General features: G+C 42.4%; 1 protein-coding gene across 1 annotated transcript; it reads right to left on the bottom strand.

Moving 5' to 3' along the window:
• Window positions 1-1,709: 1,709 nt before the first annotated feature.
• On the bottom strand, window positions 1,710-15,592 carry LOC149277521 (long-chain-fatty-acid--CoA ligase 5-like). The gene is made up of 20 exons (XM_089502820.1): window positions 15,437-15,592; window positions 14,930-15,038; window positions 14,522-14,586; window positions 14,081-14,182; window positions 13,163-13,262; window positions 12,074-12,252; window positions 11,334-11,366; window positions 10,304-10,355; window positions 8,815-8,888; window positions 8,190-8,267; window positions 7,582-7,716; window positions 7,061-7,195; window positions 6,439-6,534; window positions 6,171-6,243; window positions 5,816-5,904; window positions 5,620-5,736; window positions 3,559-3,702; window positions 2,507-2,608; window positions 2,124-2,195; window positions 1,710-1,850 (listed from the first exon to the last, which is right to left on the bottom strand). The coding sequence occupies exons 1-20, from the start codon at window positions 15,590-15,592 to the stop codon at window positions 1,710-1,712; spliced, it is 2,052 nt and encodes a 683-aa protein (XP_089358946.1).
• Window positions 15,593-20,906: the final 5,314 nt, after the last annotated feature.

Here is a 20,906-nt window from a genome sequence, read left to right as displayed (position 1 = left end):
GGGCCATTGGAACCCAGGAGTGATGGGAGTGATAAAGGGCCATTGGAACCCGTTTCCAGCTACAATAGGCATTTACAGCATTAACCTCGTCTGTGCTGGATTTCATGTTTTTAATGGGGAAAATCTGCTTTTCTTTCAAAAGCAAGGATATATGTATGTGACCCCAAACTTTTGAAAGGCATTGTAAGTGTGTGTCAAAATGCCAAAAATCAGTTCATTCCAACCAAAGTAAAGAGCAGATGCGCGGGAGGAAGGCAGTTGCAGGAATGGGTTTGATCTCTGGTATCTATACATTCTTTGTTCATTTTGAGAAGCCCTGTCCTATAGAGCTACTGAATACTGTATAGGTGTGTGTTCTCCCTTCTCAAACTGTATACAATTGTGTCTGTATGTGGGGCTCGTGAAATCGCAAGCACATCTTTACACGAAGAGATGTACATTTATATCCTCGGCTTCTCTGCAAATCTCAGTGCCGACTGTGCAATTATAGAGTTATAATCTTTACGTTTCTGTAACCTTCTGTCGTTTATTGATGATCGCAGCCCCTTCAATTACACCACTGATTCCTCTCTCTGACCGTATTCTACCCCTCGGTGATTTTTATGCCAAAAGATACATTACAATGTTAAAGGCGCTTAGCGGCCGAGCTGCACGTGCAATGGCTATTCCAGCTCTGAAAAGGTTAAAGTACCAAAATCTTATGTTAATTGTTTTGTATTTGCCCTAAATGTACGCTTTCTTTTCCCCCATAGACTGGATTTTTTATGGACTTCGATGTCTTTCTCGTTTGTTATTTTTTTACAGGTGTTAAGTCTCTGTCAGTTGGTAATAAAAGACTCAAACAAATGTGCATTTATTGCATGAGAACGTGGTATATACATTGATCTATGCGCTTCCGGAATATACTACTCAGTTTTAGTTTCATCTTTCTTTCTTCATTGTGCATTAAGAAGGACCCTGAACACAAGGGCTGGCCTGTATAATGTATAGATAAATCGGTGAGCTGGCCCCTGTATAATGTATAGATAAATCGGTGACCGGCCCCCTGTATAATGTATAGATAAATCAGTGAGCCGGCCCCTGTATAATGTATAGATAAATCAGTGGCCGGCCCCTGTATAATGTATAGATAAATCGGTGAGCCGGCCCCTGTATAATGTATAGATAAATCAGTGGCCGGCCCCTGTATAATGTATAGATAAATCGGTGAGCCGGCCCCTGTATAATGTATAGATAAATCGGTGACCGGCCCCCTGTATAATGTATAAATAAATCAGTGAGCCGGCCCCTGTATAATGTATAGTTAAATCTGCGAGCCGGCCCCTGTATAATGTATAGTTGAATCTGCGAGCCAGCTCTGTACACACAGGGTGTCTGGGCATTATGGGTTAAGTTACAGTGGTTTACAATATACTAAAATGGGACATTTGCCTAATAAATTGTAATATTTTTATTATAATTCTAGTTACATGTACAATGTACAAAAAAAACACATTATGTGTTTGGCCAAAAGAAGAATTAAATCCCCCTCTGTCCGGATTGAAGCGGCTCGTCGTCGTCGTCGTATCCGTTTATTGCGTGAAGCCGGCGATGCTTTAATGGATGAAGAAATAATTGCAGCCGTTGCTTTGCTGCGTATTGTTTTGTATAAACGTCCCCTTTTTGTTGCAGCGGGATTGGCCCCGGCGCGGGGCAGCGCGGATCGCTCTTTATTCCCCCAGGCTGGTGTATAATTCTTCGATGTGGGGTCGGAAGTGTTTGGCGACTTCTGCTCTCTTGGCTTTTAGCGTCGGTGTCAGGAAGCCGTTTTCGACGGTCAGCATTTCGGAATGAACGTAGATATCTTTAACCTGGAGGAAGCGAAATAATACAATAAAAAGGTTTAATATAAAATGACTTTATTGCTCCAGGTCGGAAGGGCACTTTCTAAACTGTTTTGAACCGGCCAGCGAGGGGGGATGATGATGCAGTCATGTAATATTACTTCCCCCCCCCCCATATTAAGTCACATTTTTAGAAACATATAATTTTTTTTTTTTTTTTTTTATTTAAAAGAGACAAACATGCATCTTTAGTTGCGCATGCGCTGGATGTTTACCCCGTAACAGTAACCAAACACATACCTGTTCAAATGACTTAAGCCCGGCTTGTTTCCCCACTTTAGTCATATCGTCCAGTATGGCTTTCTTTACAACCTGAGAAGGAATAAACACAAACTTTAACCCCTTTTACTCATAAAGGTAACGGAGCTACGGCGCACACGTTACGTTATACACTAATTCCTATGTCCTGTCTCCATGGTTTTCCATGAAAACAGCTGAGTGACCCCAAACCTTTTAATGGTGGTGTCCACATTAATGATTACGCTGTGGCCCCGTTTACATCGTGTGCTGCTTTTTGTATCAGTGGACTTGCATCTCTAACAGACCCGAAAAATCTGAAGCCAAACAAATCAGTGCCGCTCTCCGTAATCAGTGCCGTTCCTTGCAGAGCTCACGATACTCACCGCACTTTTACAGAGTTCTTCGTAGGATCCTTTTATGTCGAGTTTCGCTGCGAAATCGGGCAGAACCTCAGGATCAGGAATCACCACCCCGACGAGACAAGCCTAAGAAACAGAAACGTGCCAAAATCTCCTTAATGCGTCCAACGAGAAGAGCCCTTCGCAGGGAGAGCCCGGATGCGTATCATGCAACCGGCAACAATCCCGGCAACCATCCCGGCAACAATCCCCGCAACAATCCCGCCAACAATCCCGGCAACAATCCCGGCAACCATCCCGGCAACAATCCCGCCAACAATCCCGCCAACCATCCCGCCAACAATCCCGCCAACCATCCCGGCAATGGGCAGCCGGAACATTCGTTTTCATTTCTTTGTTCACAGCAACCTCCTATTTTTTTAAGATTGTTTCACAGATTACATGTAACTGCAGAGAACCCCCCCAAACTGTATTCAGTGCCATCCCTAGATTACCCCAGTGCTGTATACAGTATAACCCCCAGGGCTGTATACAGTGTACCCCCCCCCAGCACTGTATACACTAATTTCGGTCGGTGACAAAAACCTAGTTTTATGTCATTTTGCTCCAATAAACTCCCTTTATCTGCAGACCTGGAGCCGCCGTTGCTGTCAGTCATGTGATATTTTGGGTGACTTTCCCGGCTCAAACACCGCACTGGGCTGATGCTTTATGGCGATGCTAATGAAGTCAGTTCCTACATTTTATCAGTCAGAATGTCTGGTTGTGTGATTAAGACTGAGCCATTCTATTGGTTACCACCAAGACAATGTGATGAGGACTCAAGTCTGTTGGTCTAGTAGACAAAGGAAAAAACATAAATCCAGCAGAGATGTCCATGCAGGAAAACTATAGTTTTTGAAATAGAAATGACAGAATGACAGTTTTTTGAAGCTGTTTTTGTAACGATTCTCAGTAATTACAGTAACGATGTTACCAGGCCCGTGGAGCGGAGCTGCTGTGGTTGCTGGGAGTTGTAGCTGAGAACTGTCACATTACGTGTGGGTAAGTCTCTTTAATAGGCGTCTGGTTCTTACCCTCAAACTGTCTCCGTGAACAAACACCTGAGCCACGGGCCCGCTTCGCACGTACACATTCTCTATTTTTTCCGGAGCGATGTATTCTCCCTGCGCCAGCTTAAAAATGTTCTTCTTCCTGTCGATTATTTTCAGGGTTCCGTTCTGTAAAAAAAAAAAAAGATGAAAATCAGTGTGTGATTTGTAGCGATCCGTTGATAGATAAGTGGAACAGCTTCCCAGCTGAAGTGGTAGAGATCTCCCTCCTAACCGGACCTGTCCTCAAGGGCTGGAAACGGGCCACAATTATGGGATAGCTCAGCCCAGCGCAGGCACCCAAATATAAAATGATCATGCCGGGATGCTAGTCGGCCTCAGAGGACGTAGTTGCGTACCATCCAACAGGGGGTGGAGCTTAGGAGGTAGCATGTCACTCAAACTGTCAGAGCTACTGTGCATGTGCAGAACCCTGCACATGCTCAGTATGCATTCTCAGACGCCGAAGAATGAAATTGGGACCTCGCTGACCCTCAGAATTCTACTTCTGTCCCCGAAAAGTCTGTTAGAGGTAGAGCTCGGCGGGCCAGTGAGATAGGAAGGCAAAATAGAGACTGTCCCGGGTTCTAGACCCTGCCTGAACCTTAATGCTCACCATCCACTCGGGTTCTAGACCCTGCCTGAACCTTAATGCTCACCATCCTCTCGGGTTCTAGACCCTGCCTGAACCTTAATGCTCACCATCCTCTCGGGTTCTAGACCCTGCCTGAACCTTAATGCTCATCATTTACTCGGGTCCTAGACCCTGCCTGAACTGTAATGCTCACCATCTTCTCGGGTTCTAGACCCTGCCTGAACCTTAATGCTCACCATCCTCTCGGGTTCTAGACCCTGCCTGAACCTTAATGCTCACCATCCTCTTGGGTTCTAGACCCTGCCTGAACCTTAATGCTCACCATCCTCTCGGGTTCTAGACCCTGCCTGAACCTTAATGCTCATCATTTACTCGGGTCCTAGACCCTGCCTGAACCGTAATGCTCACCATCTTCTTGGGTTCTAGACCCTGCCTGAACCTTAATGCTCACCATCCTCCCGGGTTCTAGACCCTGCCTGAACCTTAATGCTCATCATCCTCTCGGTTTCTAGACCCTGCCTGAACCTTAATGCTCATCATCCTCTCGGGTTCTAGACCCTGCCTGAACCTTAATGCTCATCATCCTCTCGGGTCCTAGACCCTGCCTGAACCGTAATGCTCACCATCTTCTCGGGTTCTAGACCCTGCCTGAACCTTAATGCTCACCATCCTCCCGGGTTCTAGACCCTGCCTGAACCTTAATGCTCATCATCCTCTCGGTTTCTAGACCCTGCCTGAACCTTAATGCTCATCATCCTCTCGGGTTCTAGACCCTGCCTGATCTCACCGCGTATCGAACGCAGCTCATCGACGACGGATCAATAAGAAATGCCCATCGACCCGGAGAGTCTGCGAGGTCTCCACGAGTCCCAATTATTCTCTTTAACGAGGCCGTGAAGCGAGACCGCCTGTTTGAATTAATTAAGGCCACGTGATTGGCTTCATTTTCTCTGATTAGGAAAGCAGACCCCGGGTCCTCGGCCTCAATTACCTGCCCAGCAGGTGTTACTCTGAGATTTACCTGCTTGCACTAAATTGGCCTTCGGAGGATCCTAATCCCTGCGCGGCCTCCGCTGGGTGCCAGGTTCGCGGCTTATTAATTAAAGACTTGTGAGCTCTGCGCTCTCTCGTATTCCCGTTACGGGAATGACTTCCAAGTTTCCTTCGCATGCGTTTTTTTCCCCCCTCTTTTTAGAGCATTTTTTTTAACCAGGTGGAAAGTTGGGGGAGATTTACAAATAAATGCATTTCTTTCCTAAAAATATGTCAAAACTGAGTGTATCTGTGATTGCAAGGAGTGCGACCATGAGGACAAAGAAAAATTGGGCATCTTTTAATATTTTTACGTGTTTTTTTATAGCCCTCATTGTATTACCCTCTACCACTTCTGCTGAGAGGCTGTTCTGTTTATCTACGACCCTCTCAGGGGGTCTCCTTCTGCTAGAACTTACTGGCAGCCATTTTCCGATATCCCCGGTGTGAAGCCACCCGTCTTCATCCAAGGCCTCGGCTGTCTTCTCTGGATCTTTCAGGTATCCTTTGAACACGTTGGGTCCCTTGATACAAACCTTGAAGAGACAAAGCCATACTTTTGTTTCCCGCCGAGGTATCGATCTATACGTCACGCTCTAAATGCTCTTCACCTACCTCTCCTTCTCCGTTAGACGCAAAGTAATTCATATCTACCACATCTACTAATTTCACAACATTACACGGCAACGGCGCCCCAACGTGACCTAGAAAAGCACAATCAGGGAGAAACGTATTCATGGGTTACTTAGACATAAACCCGTCCGGCCCCCGGCTAGTCGCCCGTTTCTCCTGCTGTAACGACTCAAACCTCGTTGGTCTCGTCTTAGATTCAGGAGCCGTATGTCTATCCCATGCATGTTTAATACCCTCGCTGTGTTACCCTCTACCACTTCTGCTGGGAGGCCATTCTAGTCATCCACCACCCACATCTGCTCAGTAAATAAATAAATCCCGGATCCTGTTGCGTTACCTGCCGTCCAGTCTCCTGGAGTTGAAAATGTGCAGCCAGCGCCGCATTCTGTCTGACCATATGCTTCAAAAATCTGTTTCGGGGGAAAAATTTATTTTAATAATTTCTTTAGAAACTCAATATTTGTGGAAATAATAATAAATAACAATAATAATAATAATAATAATAATCATAATAATAATAATAATAGTAAATAATATTTATAATTATAAATATTCCATAATAAATGTGACAGAGCGCGATGTTCCGTCTGGGGGGGGGGGCGTACCTGACATCCCAGGGCAGACCTGAGGAAGGACAGAACATTTTCTGAAATGGGAGCCGCGGCTGTCACCATAATCCGGACTCGTCCGCCCATCGTGTCCTAGGGGTAGAAATAAGACGTCTTAGTTGTGTACCTGCACGTTCTAGGAACCAAGGCGACCTAGAACATACGACATGGATGTTCTAGGTCACCTTGGACAGCATTCCAGATTCCCTGTTACAAACTCAGGCATTTCTCAGGCATTTTCCTACACATTGCAGATGCCTCCCGTATTTTAATTCCCGTTATTAACTGACCTCAAACTTGGGATCCTGAATTAAAAATTTTCATTTTCCAGAAAAGTATTTTTGTGAAAAACATTTAACAGAACTCCAAAAAGCAGCTGGAACTTTTGGAACCGTAAAAACCTGATCATTCTACGATTTTCTGTTCTCTCGGTGCCACGTTAGACGGAATAATTCTACTTCCTGCCGCGGCTGCGGGCGGTCAGAGGCAGTGGGCGTGGCTATCGCAGCCAAAATGTCTGCTTGCTTGATAAAGATCCTCTGAGTTCTGTTTAGGGGATTTGTGATGGGTCGGTGCTCAGGGAACCGTCCACAGCAGGGACGATAACCGCATATCTCACCTGGACCTTCTTAAATATCAGCTTGTCCCAGACGCTGTCGTTCCGGATAATTCCCTGTTTGACTTCCGAAAACTTCTGCGCCACTGCAAATTCCAAGAGGCGTTTCTTGAACGGCGTCTGCGCCCCACTTTGTATCTGAATAACGATTTACATCGATGTTATTTACGGATACATTGTGTCTGCGGCCATTAAAGGATCTCTTATTTCCTGCTAGAAATCTACACAATTTGTCTTTTAAAAATGTAATATTCTTTTGTAATATAAATTTTTTTTAAATGTACTGGCCAAATTGGATGTCTCATGTGTCACTCTCGTAAGTCAGTCCAATAGAGATGTCTAATTCTGTCCCTGGTTATTGAACGTCATTTACTTAATATCAGTTTTATTCTGTTATTTGGGCCTCGTCTGTTATTTTTCAGTCTTTTTCATGACTTATGCTTTTCGCCCCCAAACTCAGTTCCAAATAGAACCCCAGTAAATAACTCCATATAGCGAGTAAGTCTTCATCGGGGAGGACCTACCTTGTCATAAATTCGGTTCAGCAGCCTCGGCACCGTCGGGAACACTGTCGGCCTCAGTGTTTTCATGTCGTCTGTCAGTAGCCGCACGTCTCCTTGGAAGAAGCCAACCTTCGCTCCGGAACAGAATACAATTGTCTGTAAAGAGACACAAACTGTCAGTCCCTCTAGCAGACAAACAGACCGCTGCCCATCAGACACGGGTTCAAGACCTTAGAAATCCCCATAAATCTGTCTCTTGGGAGCCCATAGTTGCACCATAGTCGTCCTCCATGTTCTCGCTAACCCTTCATGGTATACATTTAGCTGTAACATAGGCTCAGGTAGGAAGCTCTCGGAACCAAGAACCCCAGACATACGTTTTGGCCTTTATGGGCTTCTTCAGTGAGCTGCGGGTAGTAGGCACTGCATGGAGTGGTGACACTGGGCAGCTGTAACGGCACAACGGGAACCTGGAACTGCAACTGGACCTGATGCCTTACTGGGAGAGGAAACTGGGCTACAGTCCATTATAAGTGCTTCCCAAAGCTTTGGGGGCTCTATCCTTTTGGGGGTAGCACAGCTGGTGAAGACCCCCGAACACCCATTGCATAACCCGCCAGCCAACGTACCTGGACCACTCGCTCAAACATGTGCGCCATCGGCAGGTAGGAGATCGTGATATCCGAGGTCTGGGGCGCAAAGGTACTCTGAACCCGAAAAAAGAGAAAAACAGTCGTCATGGATACGGTGTGTCGCACGGGACCCCCTCTAACCCTGCGGGCAGCTTTTCTAAAGGTTTTATTACTTTATTTCATGCTACGATGTTGTATTTATATTCATTCCCTGTCTCTGTTCCTGAAAACAGAAGATGCCCTCAAAACTCAAAAAAACTAAATCACGTGATTTTAGCATTTATTTGGTTATCTTGACTACATTTCTGCTTTTTGCATCATAGAGAGTTTCTATATGTAATCGTTATTAAATGACTTATTTCAGATTGTTGGTCTCGTCTTAGATTCAGGAGCCGTATGTCTATCCCATGCATGTTTAATACCCTTACTGTATTACCCTCTACCACTTCTGCTGGGAGGCTGTTCCACTTATCTACCATTCCCATACTAAAGTAAAGCTCCCTAACATTACATCTTAGCTCTGATCCTCTAGTTGTAGACCATGACCTCATGTCCTAGCATTTCTCGCGGTTTGTAATGTTCTCCTCTCACTGTGTAGCCCGAGGCTCGCAGCGTATCTCACCTCTGTGTTTTTAAGGAAACTGGCTGCATCCGACACAACGTTTTCGTGGGTCAGCATGGCTCCTTTAGGGTCACCTGAGAGGGGCAGGATAGAAGATCTCTCTTAATAGAGATAAGAGCGCCGGATATCGATACATTAACCCGGAAGATACAGTATCTCCCATTCTCACTGCTTCCTAAATCACAAGAAGCCAACGCCTTGACCTAAATGGTTCTCTCTTGGAGGAACCGTCCGCCCCCCATCTTTTCTTCCCCATCCTTCCTTTACTTTCGCCCAGAATATTTGGCATGTATAGATTTATCACACATTACATTCTTATAGCACCAACAGAGTCTGTAGCGCTGTTACAATGGTTTCTTTCTATTTAGCAGTTATATATATATATTATTATTGATATTATTATTATAATATAAGTATGTTTATTATTATATAGATATGTTTATTGTTATATAAGTATGTTTATTATTATATAGATATGTTTATTATTATATAAGTATGTTTATTATTATATAGATATGTTTATTATTATATAAATGTGTTTATTATTATATAGATATGTTTTTGTGTATTATTATATAAGTATGTTTATTATTATTATATAGATATGTTTATTATTATATAGATATGTTTATTATTATATAAATGTGTTTATTATTATATAGATATGTTTATTATTATATAAATGTGTTTATTATTATATAGATATGTTTATTATTACCAGTATATAAATATGTTTATTATTATATAAATATGTTTATTATTATATAGATATGTTTATTATTACCGGTATATAAATATGTTTATTATTATAGAAATGTGTTTATTATTATATAGATATGTTTATTATTACCGGTATATAAATATGTTTATTATTATATAAATGTGTTTATTATTATATAGATATGTTTATTATTACCGGTATATAAATATGTTTATTATTATATAAATATATTTATTATTATATAAATATGTTTATTAATATATAGATATGTTTATTATTACCAGTATATAAATATGTTTATTATTATATAAATGTGTTTATTATTATATAGATATGTTTATTATTACCGGTATATAAATATGTTTATTATTATAGAAATGTGTTGATATCTTTCCAAATGACAGCAGCTTTCAATAGGGCACAATTACCTAAAATTCCTGTTATTGCCCCAAAACACACCCATAAAACTATTCATTATATCTCTGGGCATTTTATGTTGTGACATCATTCCTAAATGATTCATTTCTCCATGGTTTCTCGGATTTGCCCATTTGCCCTCCCACTAGGAAGACCTCCAGATCTCCACGCCAGAGGCTTTAAAGATGCTTTATCTGCTATACTACAGCTGTATCCGTCAGGGAGGTACGGGGACAGCGCAAAACACAGCATGGCCATTATTTTAGTTTAAAAAACACCAAGTTTTTAAGTCAGATCTTTGTTCCAATGGCGCCCAGGATACCCGCGTTGTCTGGAAGGGGTTAATCGTACCTGTGGTCCCACTGGTGAAACACACGACACACAAATCTTCCGGTTTAGGAGGCTGAAGTAAAAAAAAAAAAAAGAAATGAATGTATAAAAAAAGTTTTGTATTTAAAGAAAACAACGCTACAAAAAGCATTTAGTGAAATTATTGTGGGAAAAAAAGGTGTCTTCTTTCAGGATTGCATTTAATTAACCTCTTCATGGGGTGCATCAAAAGGGGCATAGATGCCCACGACAAGGAAATAATTCTACCCCTGTACAAGTCACTAGTCAGACCACACATGGAATACTGTGTACAGTACTGGGCACCAGTGTACAAGAAAGATATAGTGGAGCTGGAGAGGGTTCAAAGACGGGCAACCAGAGTAATAAGGGGAATGGGAGGACTACAGTACCCAGAAAGATTATCAGAATTAGGGTTATTTAGTTTGGAAAAAAGACATCTTAGGGGGGATTTAATAACTATGTATAAATATATAAGGGGACAGTACAGAGATCACTCCCAGGACCTATTTATACCCAGGACTGTATCTATAACAAGGGGACATCCTCTACGGCTGGAGGAAAGAAGGTTTCTACACCAGCACAGACGGGGGTTCTTTACAGTAAGAGCGGTGAGATTATGGAACTCTCTGCCAGAGGAGGTGGTAATGGTAAACTCAATAAAAGAGTTCAAAAGGAGCCTGGACGTGTTTCTTGAAAGCAATAATATTACAAGTTATGGATATTAGATTAATAGGGACAGAACGTTGATCCAGGGATTTATTCTAATTGCCATATTTGGAGTCGGGAAGGAATTTTCCCCCTGGTATGGGGCAATTGGCATCTGCTTCATAAGGGTTTTTTTGCCTTCCTCTGGATCAACACAGTAGGGACACAATATGTATATAGGTTGAACTTGATGGACTTTGGTCTTTTTTCAACCTTATGAACTATGTTACTATGTTACTATGTTACTATGGCCGCAGAAGGCAACAATAAATCACCTTTGGCACTTGATTCGTTTTATGGAACATCGCAAAGAATGATAACTCACCACGGCCTTTCTGAAGTTCTCTTTGCCCAGGTCCTGCGGGAGAAAGCGGATCAGATCACGCCTGGACTCTCAGCTCGGTCACTTACCGAGACTTGGGGATCATAATGTCCACTCATTTATCTTTTATTAACCCCTCGATAAACATTTTAAATCTTAGAGCGGAAAGTTACTCATCGCAAACCTTAACCGCCGTCTAATAGGAACCGATCAGTAGATCTCGCCCAAGGTCATGCTGAGTCTTTAGGTCCTGTCTTTAAAACACTTTAAAGAGCTTAATTCCGTCCATACCAGGTGGGCTTCTTGTAAATGTATAGATCAAAAGACACAGCGGGCGGGGTATAAAGGAGGTGGAGAATAAAGGGGACGGAGTATAAAGGAGGTGGAGAATAAAGGGGACGGGGTATAAAGGAGGTGGAGAATAAAGGGGACGGGGTATAAAGAGGACAAGGTATAAAGGGGGGCAGGTTAATAAAGGGAAGGGGTATAAAGAGGACAAGGTATAAAGGTGCGGGGCCACTAGGCGGTATTTTTAAGCCGGGAAATTCGGGACTGTTGGCAGGTATGCTTATGGCTTTAATACCATTTCTTGTTGGCGCAGGCGTGTTTGATGTTTCGTTACACATCCCAGACACTGGATATTTCGATCGTCGCTTGGATTCGCTTTTTCCGACCATTATTTCTGTCTTTAAATTAGGAACGGCCCGTTGTGAAAGTAACATTTGATGCGAGCAGCGAAATACCTCCACATCCTTCATCAGCAGGACCTCCACGCCGCACTTGGCTCCGCGCTCCTTCACGTCGTTCTCAAACGGCTCCATCACGATGATTTTTTTTAGCACGGGGGTCAGCTGTTTCTCGCAGTTATCCAAAAGAATACGAGCCTTGTCTGATTTATCGCAGACGACGACGGACAGCTCGGCTGCAAGACAACGTTTAGTATCAGGTCTGGGGGGACCGGCCGCGTTTAAAGGGACGCCAACGGACAGACATTTATTCCTGCGCAATGCGGTGACCCTCTGAAAACTTGGCCTACCGCGTTCTACCGGACTTAATACAGGTATCTGCCACGTGGACGTGTTACCTGCCACCATACCTGCCAACTCTCCAGGTTTCGCTCAGACACTCCAGAGAAACTCCAGGTCGTGAAGATTCTTGGCTCTAACATTGGCCTTCGTGGAAACCTTGACTTGTCATTATTTAAAGATACACTTTATGGAGTCACCTGCGTTCAAGCAGGGATACCAACCATAACATACTGGGGGGAGCACCAATTGGGGGGGGTAGAAAGGAGTCTGTTCCAGACTGTGTGACCCCCAGAATCTGCCCCTTTACCCTGAGATTGGGGCAAAAGACTTGAGTCCCCATGTATGGATATTACAGACTGAATGTCTGCGTCAGAATTTTTTTTTAACATTTTATTTAAAAAATGTAATTTTTAAATTTTAGTTTATCCATTAGTTAGAAAATAATTAAGCCGTGCGGTAGGCGACTCGTAAAAATAAAAAGAAAGAGAATCTCATTAAGTGGCTGTTTAAAGCTCTATCTCTCTGGGTCCATGGTCAGCGAAAGGAGGGAAGAGACCCGGGCAAGACTTAAATATATAAAGTTACCAAAGATATTTATTTATTGTGTTTATTGTAACATAATTTCATCCATCATTTTATTAATACGTTTTTTAATATATATGTCATTTTTAGTGCTTGGCTTTTTATTACAAAATCTAAAAGGCTGCTAGAATTTTAAAAATAGTAACAATGTAGTTTGATAAAAAAAAAGAAAGAATAGAAACGTTCCAAACATTAATTAATTATCAGGTTTTGTGTTCTTACCTCTGTTAACGATAAACACGATGGCTTCAGCTCCCAGCGTATCGTACAGCGGAACCACAACCATGGAGTACGTATAACAGCCCAGCTCCGCAATCACTACCTGCACAGCACAGAACAAGCAAGGGGTTAATTCCATGGTCAGAACCCTTATTCCAAGGGTTTTATTCCATGATTTTTAATGGAATCTTTTCATAGGTGTACAGAGGCCCTTTATCACTCCCATCACTCCTGTGTTCCAATGGCCCTTTATCACTCCCATCACTCCTGTGTTCCAATGGCCCTTTATCACTCCCATCACTCCTGTGTCCCAATGACCCTTTATCACTTCCATTACTACTGGGTTCCAATGGCCATTTATCACTCCCATCACTCCTGTGTTCCAATGGCCCTTTATCACTCCCATCACTCCTGTGTCCCAATGACCCTTTATCACTTCCATTACTACTGGGTTCCAATGGCCATTTATCACTCCCATCACTCCTGTGTTCCAATGGTCCTTTATCACTCCCATCACTCCTGGTTTCCAATGGCCCTTTATCACTCCCATTACTCCTGTGTTCCAATGGCCCTTTATCACTCCCATCACTCCTGGGTTCCAATGACCCTTTATCACTCCCATCACTCCTGTGTCCCAATGACCCTTTATCACTCCCATCACTACTGGGTTCCAATGGCCCTTTATCACTCCCATCACTCCTGTGTACCAATGGCACGTTGTGTTCGCTGATCCAAGTTTAAGTTTAAACGGCTAATTGATGGATAGAAAACCCTTTTTGTAATTATGTTACAGACAGAAATCTCCTTGTTTTCCATGAAATCAGCCGAGTGACCCCAAACTTTTGAATGGTTGATGGCAACAAACATCAAAATAATACCTTTCATTAAAGTGAGTTTAAGGTATAAAGGCCGGTCTCTTACCTCTGGTCGGTTCTGAGAAAAGACCCCAATGAACTGGTCGGGGGAGGGTTTACAGCCTTTATGGACCAGTCCGGACCCAAATAATTCTGCCCTGTCTGCCACCTGGAAACACACAGAGAACGTCCATCATCTCAAAGTTCTATTTTTTATTTTGTTAGTTTGATTTTTTGCCGTTCCCGTCCATTCTAGTTCCTCGGTCGCAGTAGCCAAATTTTTTTGCCAAAAAAAGCAGGAAACCTTGGCTACTTTCTAAATGATTAAATATTAACCCTTTAATAGTCATCGCACAGATCGTATTTTATGGACTCACTAATGGCAGCAGCGAATAATTACTTTCATTACATTGATTTGTTTTAGTAAATTCCAGGGATCTGCATGAAACGCGTTGCCCGGCTAGTAATTCCTGGCTCCAAGTTGCTTTATTGCCCGCTTGAAACTCACCTCTTTGTAGGTCACCCACTCGTATGGTTTGTTCGGCTTCCTGAACCCCAAACAATTCCCGTTTCCTGCAGATATTGCCAGAAATCAACACATTTATGCAAAATTCGAGGTTTATTACATAGTACTTCATTTTCAAACAAGTGCTTAAAACATAATGGCGGACCCCCTAATGCCCATTAATGCAACATCATCCTGTCTATGATATCAATAACCAATACGTGTAATAATATCAATAACCAATACGTGTAATAATATCAATAACCAATACGTGTAATATGTAAATAACCATTAACCAATACAAATAATATCAATAATGAATACATATAATATTAATAACAATATGTCAATAATCAATAAATATAATATATCAGTAACCAATGCATGTAATATCCAATATTACCAACATACCTGAAACCCGGACCCCCCTCATAAAGACTTCGTACAAGGTTTTGGCGTCGTCATAGTAATAAGACATGAGGTTGTCGTCTTTCAGCAAAGCGCATCTCCGAGCCCAGCCCTGCGTTCGGGAACATAGGGGGGCAAATCAAGGGTGTGGTACAAAAAAAAAATGCGGGGTAAAAAATGTGTGGGGTTCCCACCCACTGTTGCTGTAACGAGGTTATTTAACTTCGTAATAAGAAGATTTAATGGAGCTTTTTGGGGGTCAAGCTGTGGAACCTCAACTAAGACGATGCCCCGAGTTCCATGACTCTTTGTTTAAGATGTCGGCTGAGGGTGTTGAAGGAAATCTTTTGTCTACGGAGCCTTTTGTTTCTAAAACAATTGATTTTGAAGTAATTAAGTAATCTTAACGAATTAATATTTAATGAAACGCAGCTCACAGGGTGGCCACGTCCACCATTTTTTTTTCCGTTACCAAGAGGACGTTTCTGATTGGCCGGTAGCTCACATTACCTGGGTGCCGATGGACTGTTTATTGAGGTCTATGGGGGGGAGAACCGGCTTGGGTTTCGTCAGCACATAGATAAAAGCCGAGAGTCCAACGGCGAAGAGGGTGACAAGGAGAGGAGTGGGGAGAGGCGTGAAGAGGAAACCCAGGCAGCAGAACATCTCAGCGGATCTGGGGTAGAAAGAGAAAAAAACGTTAGATACGTTCCGTGATTTATTACAGAAAGCGGGGGGGTTGATTTTCTCCGTAAGTCAATTTTTCATAAAAAAAAAAAGTCATGAGAAAAAAAAAGGCCGCCGTCAATTAAAATACTTAAAAAAAATAATAATAATAAATGAACTTTTGAACAATTTAACCCATTTGACAGCCAGGTTCAGAATTTATTATTTGAAAGCGAAAGACAGAGTTACTTTTGAAACATAATTCATAGTCTGGATTAGGAAGGGTTAAGGGGAGAGTTCCAGGGTTATTTGCCTCGCTCGGGGGGTCTGTTCCCAGAAATGGGGGGCAAACATTTAATTATATAACCCAAAAAAGATTTCGATAACTCCACAGAATTCTGAGTCGACCTGAACCGTAACAATTCGGCCCCTGGAGCCGTATCTCTGCTGGTTCTGGTAGCACCAAGTAACCCGGTCACCGGTACCAGAACTAACCGGGGGGGGGGGAGACGCCTCTGGAGGGGGGTGATTCGGGATTCTGGTCGGGACGTGCCAATACTTCTCCCGAGAGCCGCAGGGAATCATCTCTCTACCTGATCATTTTGCGTTAATTGTTTTTCTGGACCGAGCTGCAAGCGCCGACTCGCTTAATTATCAAAGACGTGAAGCCAATTAAGATGTTTAGGTGGAACGCGTCAGGGTCCGCAGTACAGAATTTAATTAAGGCCGTGGAACTTAGTTTCGGTTCATGTAATGATGAAGTTTTCACTCCATTAATCCAGCAATGGAAAAAAAAACATATAAATGTATATAAAATATAAAATATATACAGCTATATACAACAGTGCGTATTTCTACTAAAAAGTCCAACGTTTACTGCGTTTACATCGAGGTAGAACTTTATAGATTAGAGAACAAAAAATGAACTGTATACAGTAATATAACCCCCAGCGCTGTATACAGTAATATAACCCCCAGCGCTGTATACAGTAACATAACCCCCAGCGCTGTATACAGTAATATAACCCCCAGCACTGTATACAGTAATATAACCCCCAGCGCTGTATACAGTAACATAACCCCCAGCGCTGTATACAGTAATATAACCCCCAGCACTGTATACAGTAATATAACCCCCAGCGCTGTATACCGTAATATAACCCCCAGCGCTGTATACAGTAATATAACCCCCCAGCGCTGTATACAGTAATATAACCCCCAGCACTGTATACAGTAATATAACCCCCAGCGCTGTATACAGTAATATAACCCCCAGCACTGTATACAGTAATATAACCCCCCAGCGCTGTATACAGTAATATAACCCCCAGCTCTGTATACAGTAATATAACCCCCAGCGCTGTATACAGTAACATAACCCCCAGCGCTGTATACAGTAATATAACCCCCAGCACTGTATACAGTAATATAACCACCCAGCGCTGTATACAGTAATATAACCCCCAGCGCTGTATACAGTAATATAACCCCCAGCACTGTATACAGTAATATAACCCCCCAGCGCTGTATACAGTAATATAACCCCCAGCTCTGTATACAGTAATATAACCCCCAGCGCTGTATACAGTAATATAACCCCCAGCACTGTATACAGTAATATAACCCCCAGCGCTGTATACAGTAATATAACCCCCAGCGCTGTATATAGTAATATAACCCCCAGCACTGTATACAGTAATATAACCCCCAGCGCTGTATACAGTAATATAACCCCAGCACTGTATACAGTAATATAACCCCCAGCGCTGTATACAGTAATATAGCTAGCCGGCCCACTGTATAATGTATAGATAAATCAGTGAGCTGGCACCCTGTATAATGTATAAATCGAGAATATTAACGCAGCTTCCTTTGTGATTTTACAGGATAAGTTTTATAATCCCAGCATCCCATCCCTGGGCCTTCGGAATGTGATTTACATCAACGAGACGCACACCATGTGGGTCAGATAGCGGAAAAAATATTTTGGGTGACTTTCCCGGCTCACACGCCACACCGAGCTGATGCTTTATGGCGATGCTAATGAAGTCCGTTCCTCCATAGACTTTCATTAGTCAGAGAGTCAGAATGGGTGATTAAGACAGAGTCAATATGATAAAGAGTCAGGGTGTCTGCCTAGTAGATTGGGGCTCAGGTTGTGGCTGCCTGAAATTATTTTATTATATAGGATTTAATGTAACAAAGAAAAAAGTCCATTCTGTAGAGTGGATCAAAGGGCGTCGGAGGAGATTTTTCTGGGTCATAGTTGAAACACTAATTGGTAAAAGTTGTGTTTCTGTCATCAGAAAAACCAGGGCAAAGGATACTTATTATCAGATAGCTCGGTAAGCTATAGGTAGCTCGATAGGTAAGGCACCTAAAGGTCGGTCTTAAACTAGACTCGGTCAAATGCACTTAAAAAACGAGAAAAATAGCGTAAAAAAATATATAAATAAATAAAACATTTCCCAACATTTTGCTTTGCAAAAAAATGTTTGATTAAAATAAAAAGTGGTGCCTAAAAAATTTCTAAATATACAAAGATTATAATTGTTTTAAAAAAATGTAGATATTTAGACAAATTTTATAATCTTTTTTATAATGGATATTTGGTGCCAGATGGAATACATTTCAAGAAAACATAAAGTAATTTAAAAAAGAAGCTATTAATCCCAACGCAAATTTATATTATTATTATTATATTAATTATTATTATTTATTTATATTTTATGTAGAAAAATAACTACTGTACTTTGCCTTGTGAAATCTTCTTTTTTTTAATTCTGATTATTTTAATTAAAATAATAATGCATTTTTTTATCTATAGGGAAAACTGGAAATTTGAAATGTTTTTTATCATTTGTGCAAATTTTTTTTTTATTCAAAGTTATTCTAATGCAAATTTTGACAAGTTACCTCGCCGTAGCAATCAATGGTCCAATGAGTATGACTGTCTGGTTGCTATGGTGATAATGCGTTTCCCCCCAAACTGGTAACAAATGGCATGTTCTATAGAAGCCTGTGTTGGTGCTTTATACTTAAAGGGACAGTTCGATGGTTTAAATGGGAGCGCCTGTGTGCATGCGCAGGGGTTTGGCTCATTCGGCCCCTTGGCACTAGCCGGTGGGTATACTGCTCTGGCGAGCGGTAGACGGTGACTCCTAGGAGCCGGTGACCGGGGAAGAGGGCAATTACTAAGTTGTAATGTAAAGTGCATCGGACGGCCAAAGTGTCCCTTTAAGAAACTTAAGATGCTCATCTTTACCAATCCAATGTATGAGCGAAAGACTGAGCGTAATGGGAGTGGGAGCCACAGCTGACCTGTCTCTACCAGGTAGTCCTAGATTACCGCTGGAGTTTGTTTTGACTCGGGCAGCCGTCCAAAAGCGGCAGCGAATCCACCTGAAGTGGAAACGTCAATAAACTCCTCTGACAGCCGAGCAAAGGTGACTTTTACAACGGCGGCATTTAAAGGAACATCGCAGCGGGGGCCGAGAGATCACAACGAGAGAGCGACAAACCCTTCCACGGCCCAAATACGCCTTCTGAACCGTGAACACCCTGAACGTTACATTAATGTATTTATCAGGAGCCTCTGACCCTGCTTTTTGGCCCCCGTCGGCCCCATCTAGTTGCCCGTTTCTCCTGCTGTAAAGACTCAAACCTTAATCAGTCGTCGGTCTCGTCTTAGATTCAGGAGCCGTATGCCTATCCCATGCATGTTTAATACCCTCACTGTATTACCCTCTACCACTTCTGCTGGGAGGCTGTTCCATGTATATACCACCTTTCAGTAAAGTAAAACTTCCTTCCGTTCCATCTCAGTCTCTGACCCTCTAGTGTTAGATTTCGGTCTCTTGTAACTTTTCTACTCTTTTGAAATAAAGTCCCTCCTGTCGTATCCCTTTATGTATTTTTATGTTCCAAGTGCGTTACCTTACATTTATGAACATTAAACTGCAGCTGCCACCAGTCTGATGCGGACGAATGAGAGCTTCTCAGAATTTGTGAACAGAAAGGATCCAGTACAGTCTAAAGATTTTAGCTGTACATTGTTCTACATTTTATGTAAACAAATTTTAATTGTATTTCTTTCTGGGGTTTATTTGCGGTTATAGCAGATTTCTACGCAGCCCCCTCTCCTATACACAAGAGATTTGCTGGCGGCGTCCGCGGAGCAACCAATAGCTTGCGAGCTACCTGAAGGAGGCGATCGGCGCAGTGACCTTCGGCAGTGTTACCTTAGTGTGGCCGTATCCATGGTAATCTGTTATTTCTGAATGCGTTTCTATTTCTAAATATAAAGCGTGCGTCCGGTTTAGCCGCGCACGCCGCGCATGGTCGGGTCGGATAAAAGGTACAAGGGGATGTAATATTAGCGACCTGTGTATTAAGACCTCCCGGTGTGATGATGTCACGTGATGATGTCAGATAACTATGACGGTTTGTTTGACATTTTTACACACATTGTTACTGAAAAAAAAATGTTGCAATAAGGATGGGGGGGATGGGGTGTTACTTGTTCGGGAATAGGCAATGCAGGGGTCATGAGAACGCTGTGTGCAGCCAATGAGAGGCAAGCAGTTCAGAGAGCCCACCACCCATTGGTTGCTTAGAATTTGTGCTCCCCTCCTGTTCCCCCCATTCTCACTTGGCGCACAGTGTAGACACCCCAGAGCTTCGTAGTTTCACCGTAATTTTTCCTCTTTATATACCCAGGGTGGGTGTTTTTATGGGGGCCCCGCAGTAATTACTTGTATTGCTTGTTAACGTTTCCCCTTTGAGACGTCATCAGAGCTCCCAAATCAACACATTGTTTGCCATAAATAAATAAAGTATATTTCTGAAGAGTAAACATTATCTGGAATGCGTTATATATTCATCCTCTAGATTGTAAGCTCTCGAGCCGAGTCTCTCCACCTAATGCATCGGTTTGTCTTAGTCTGTCATTTCTCGTCTTGTCAGATCCCTTGAATTTATGGATTGTATTAAGAAGCGCTGCGTAAACTGTTGGCGCTATATAAATAAAAGATAATAATAATAATAATAATATTAATAATCCAGAGAATTCTGTGCGATTTCAGCCATGTGCACTCCGCTCCTGTCTGTTTCTCCCTTTCTCATTCTCCCACGAACACTCTGATATCTCCCACGAACACTCTGATATCTCCCACGAACACTCTGATATCTCCCACGAACACTCTGATATCTCCCACGAACACTCTGATATCTCCCACGAACACTCTAATATCTCCCACAAACACTCTGATATCTCCCACAAACACTCTGATATCTCCCGAACACTCTGAGATTT

The sequence above is a fragment of the Sceloporus occidentalis genome, unplaced genomic scaffold (genome assembly GCF_023333645.1).
Source record: "Sceloporus occidentalis isolate IW3139 unplaced genomic scaffold, rSceOcc1.0.p SCAF_212, whole genome shotgun sequence".
Taxonomy (NCBI): domain Eukaryota; kingdom Metazoa; phylum Chordata; class Lepidosauria; order Squamata; family Phrynosomatidae; genus Sceloporus; species Sceloporus occidentalis.
The sequence above is the reverse complement of the archived record's forward strand: the minus strand, read 5'-3'. Positions and strand labels throughout refer to the sequence as shown.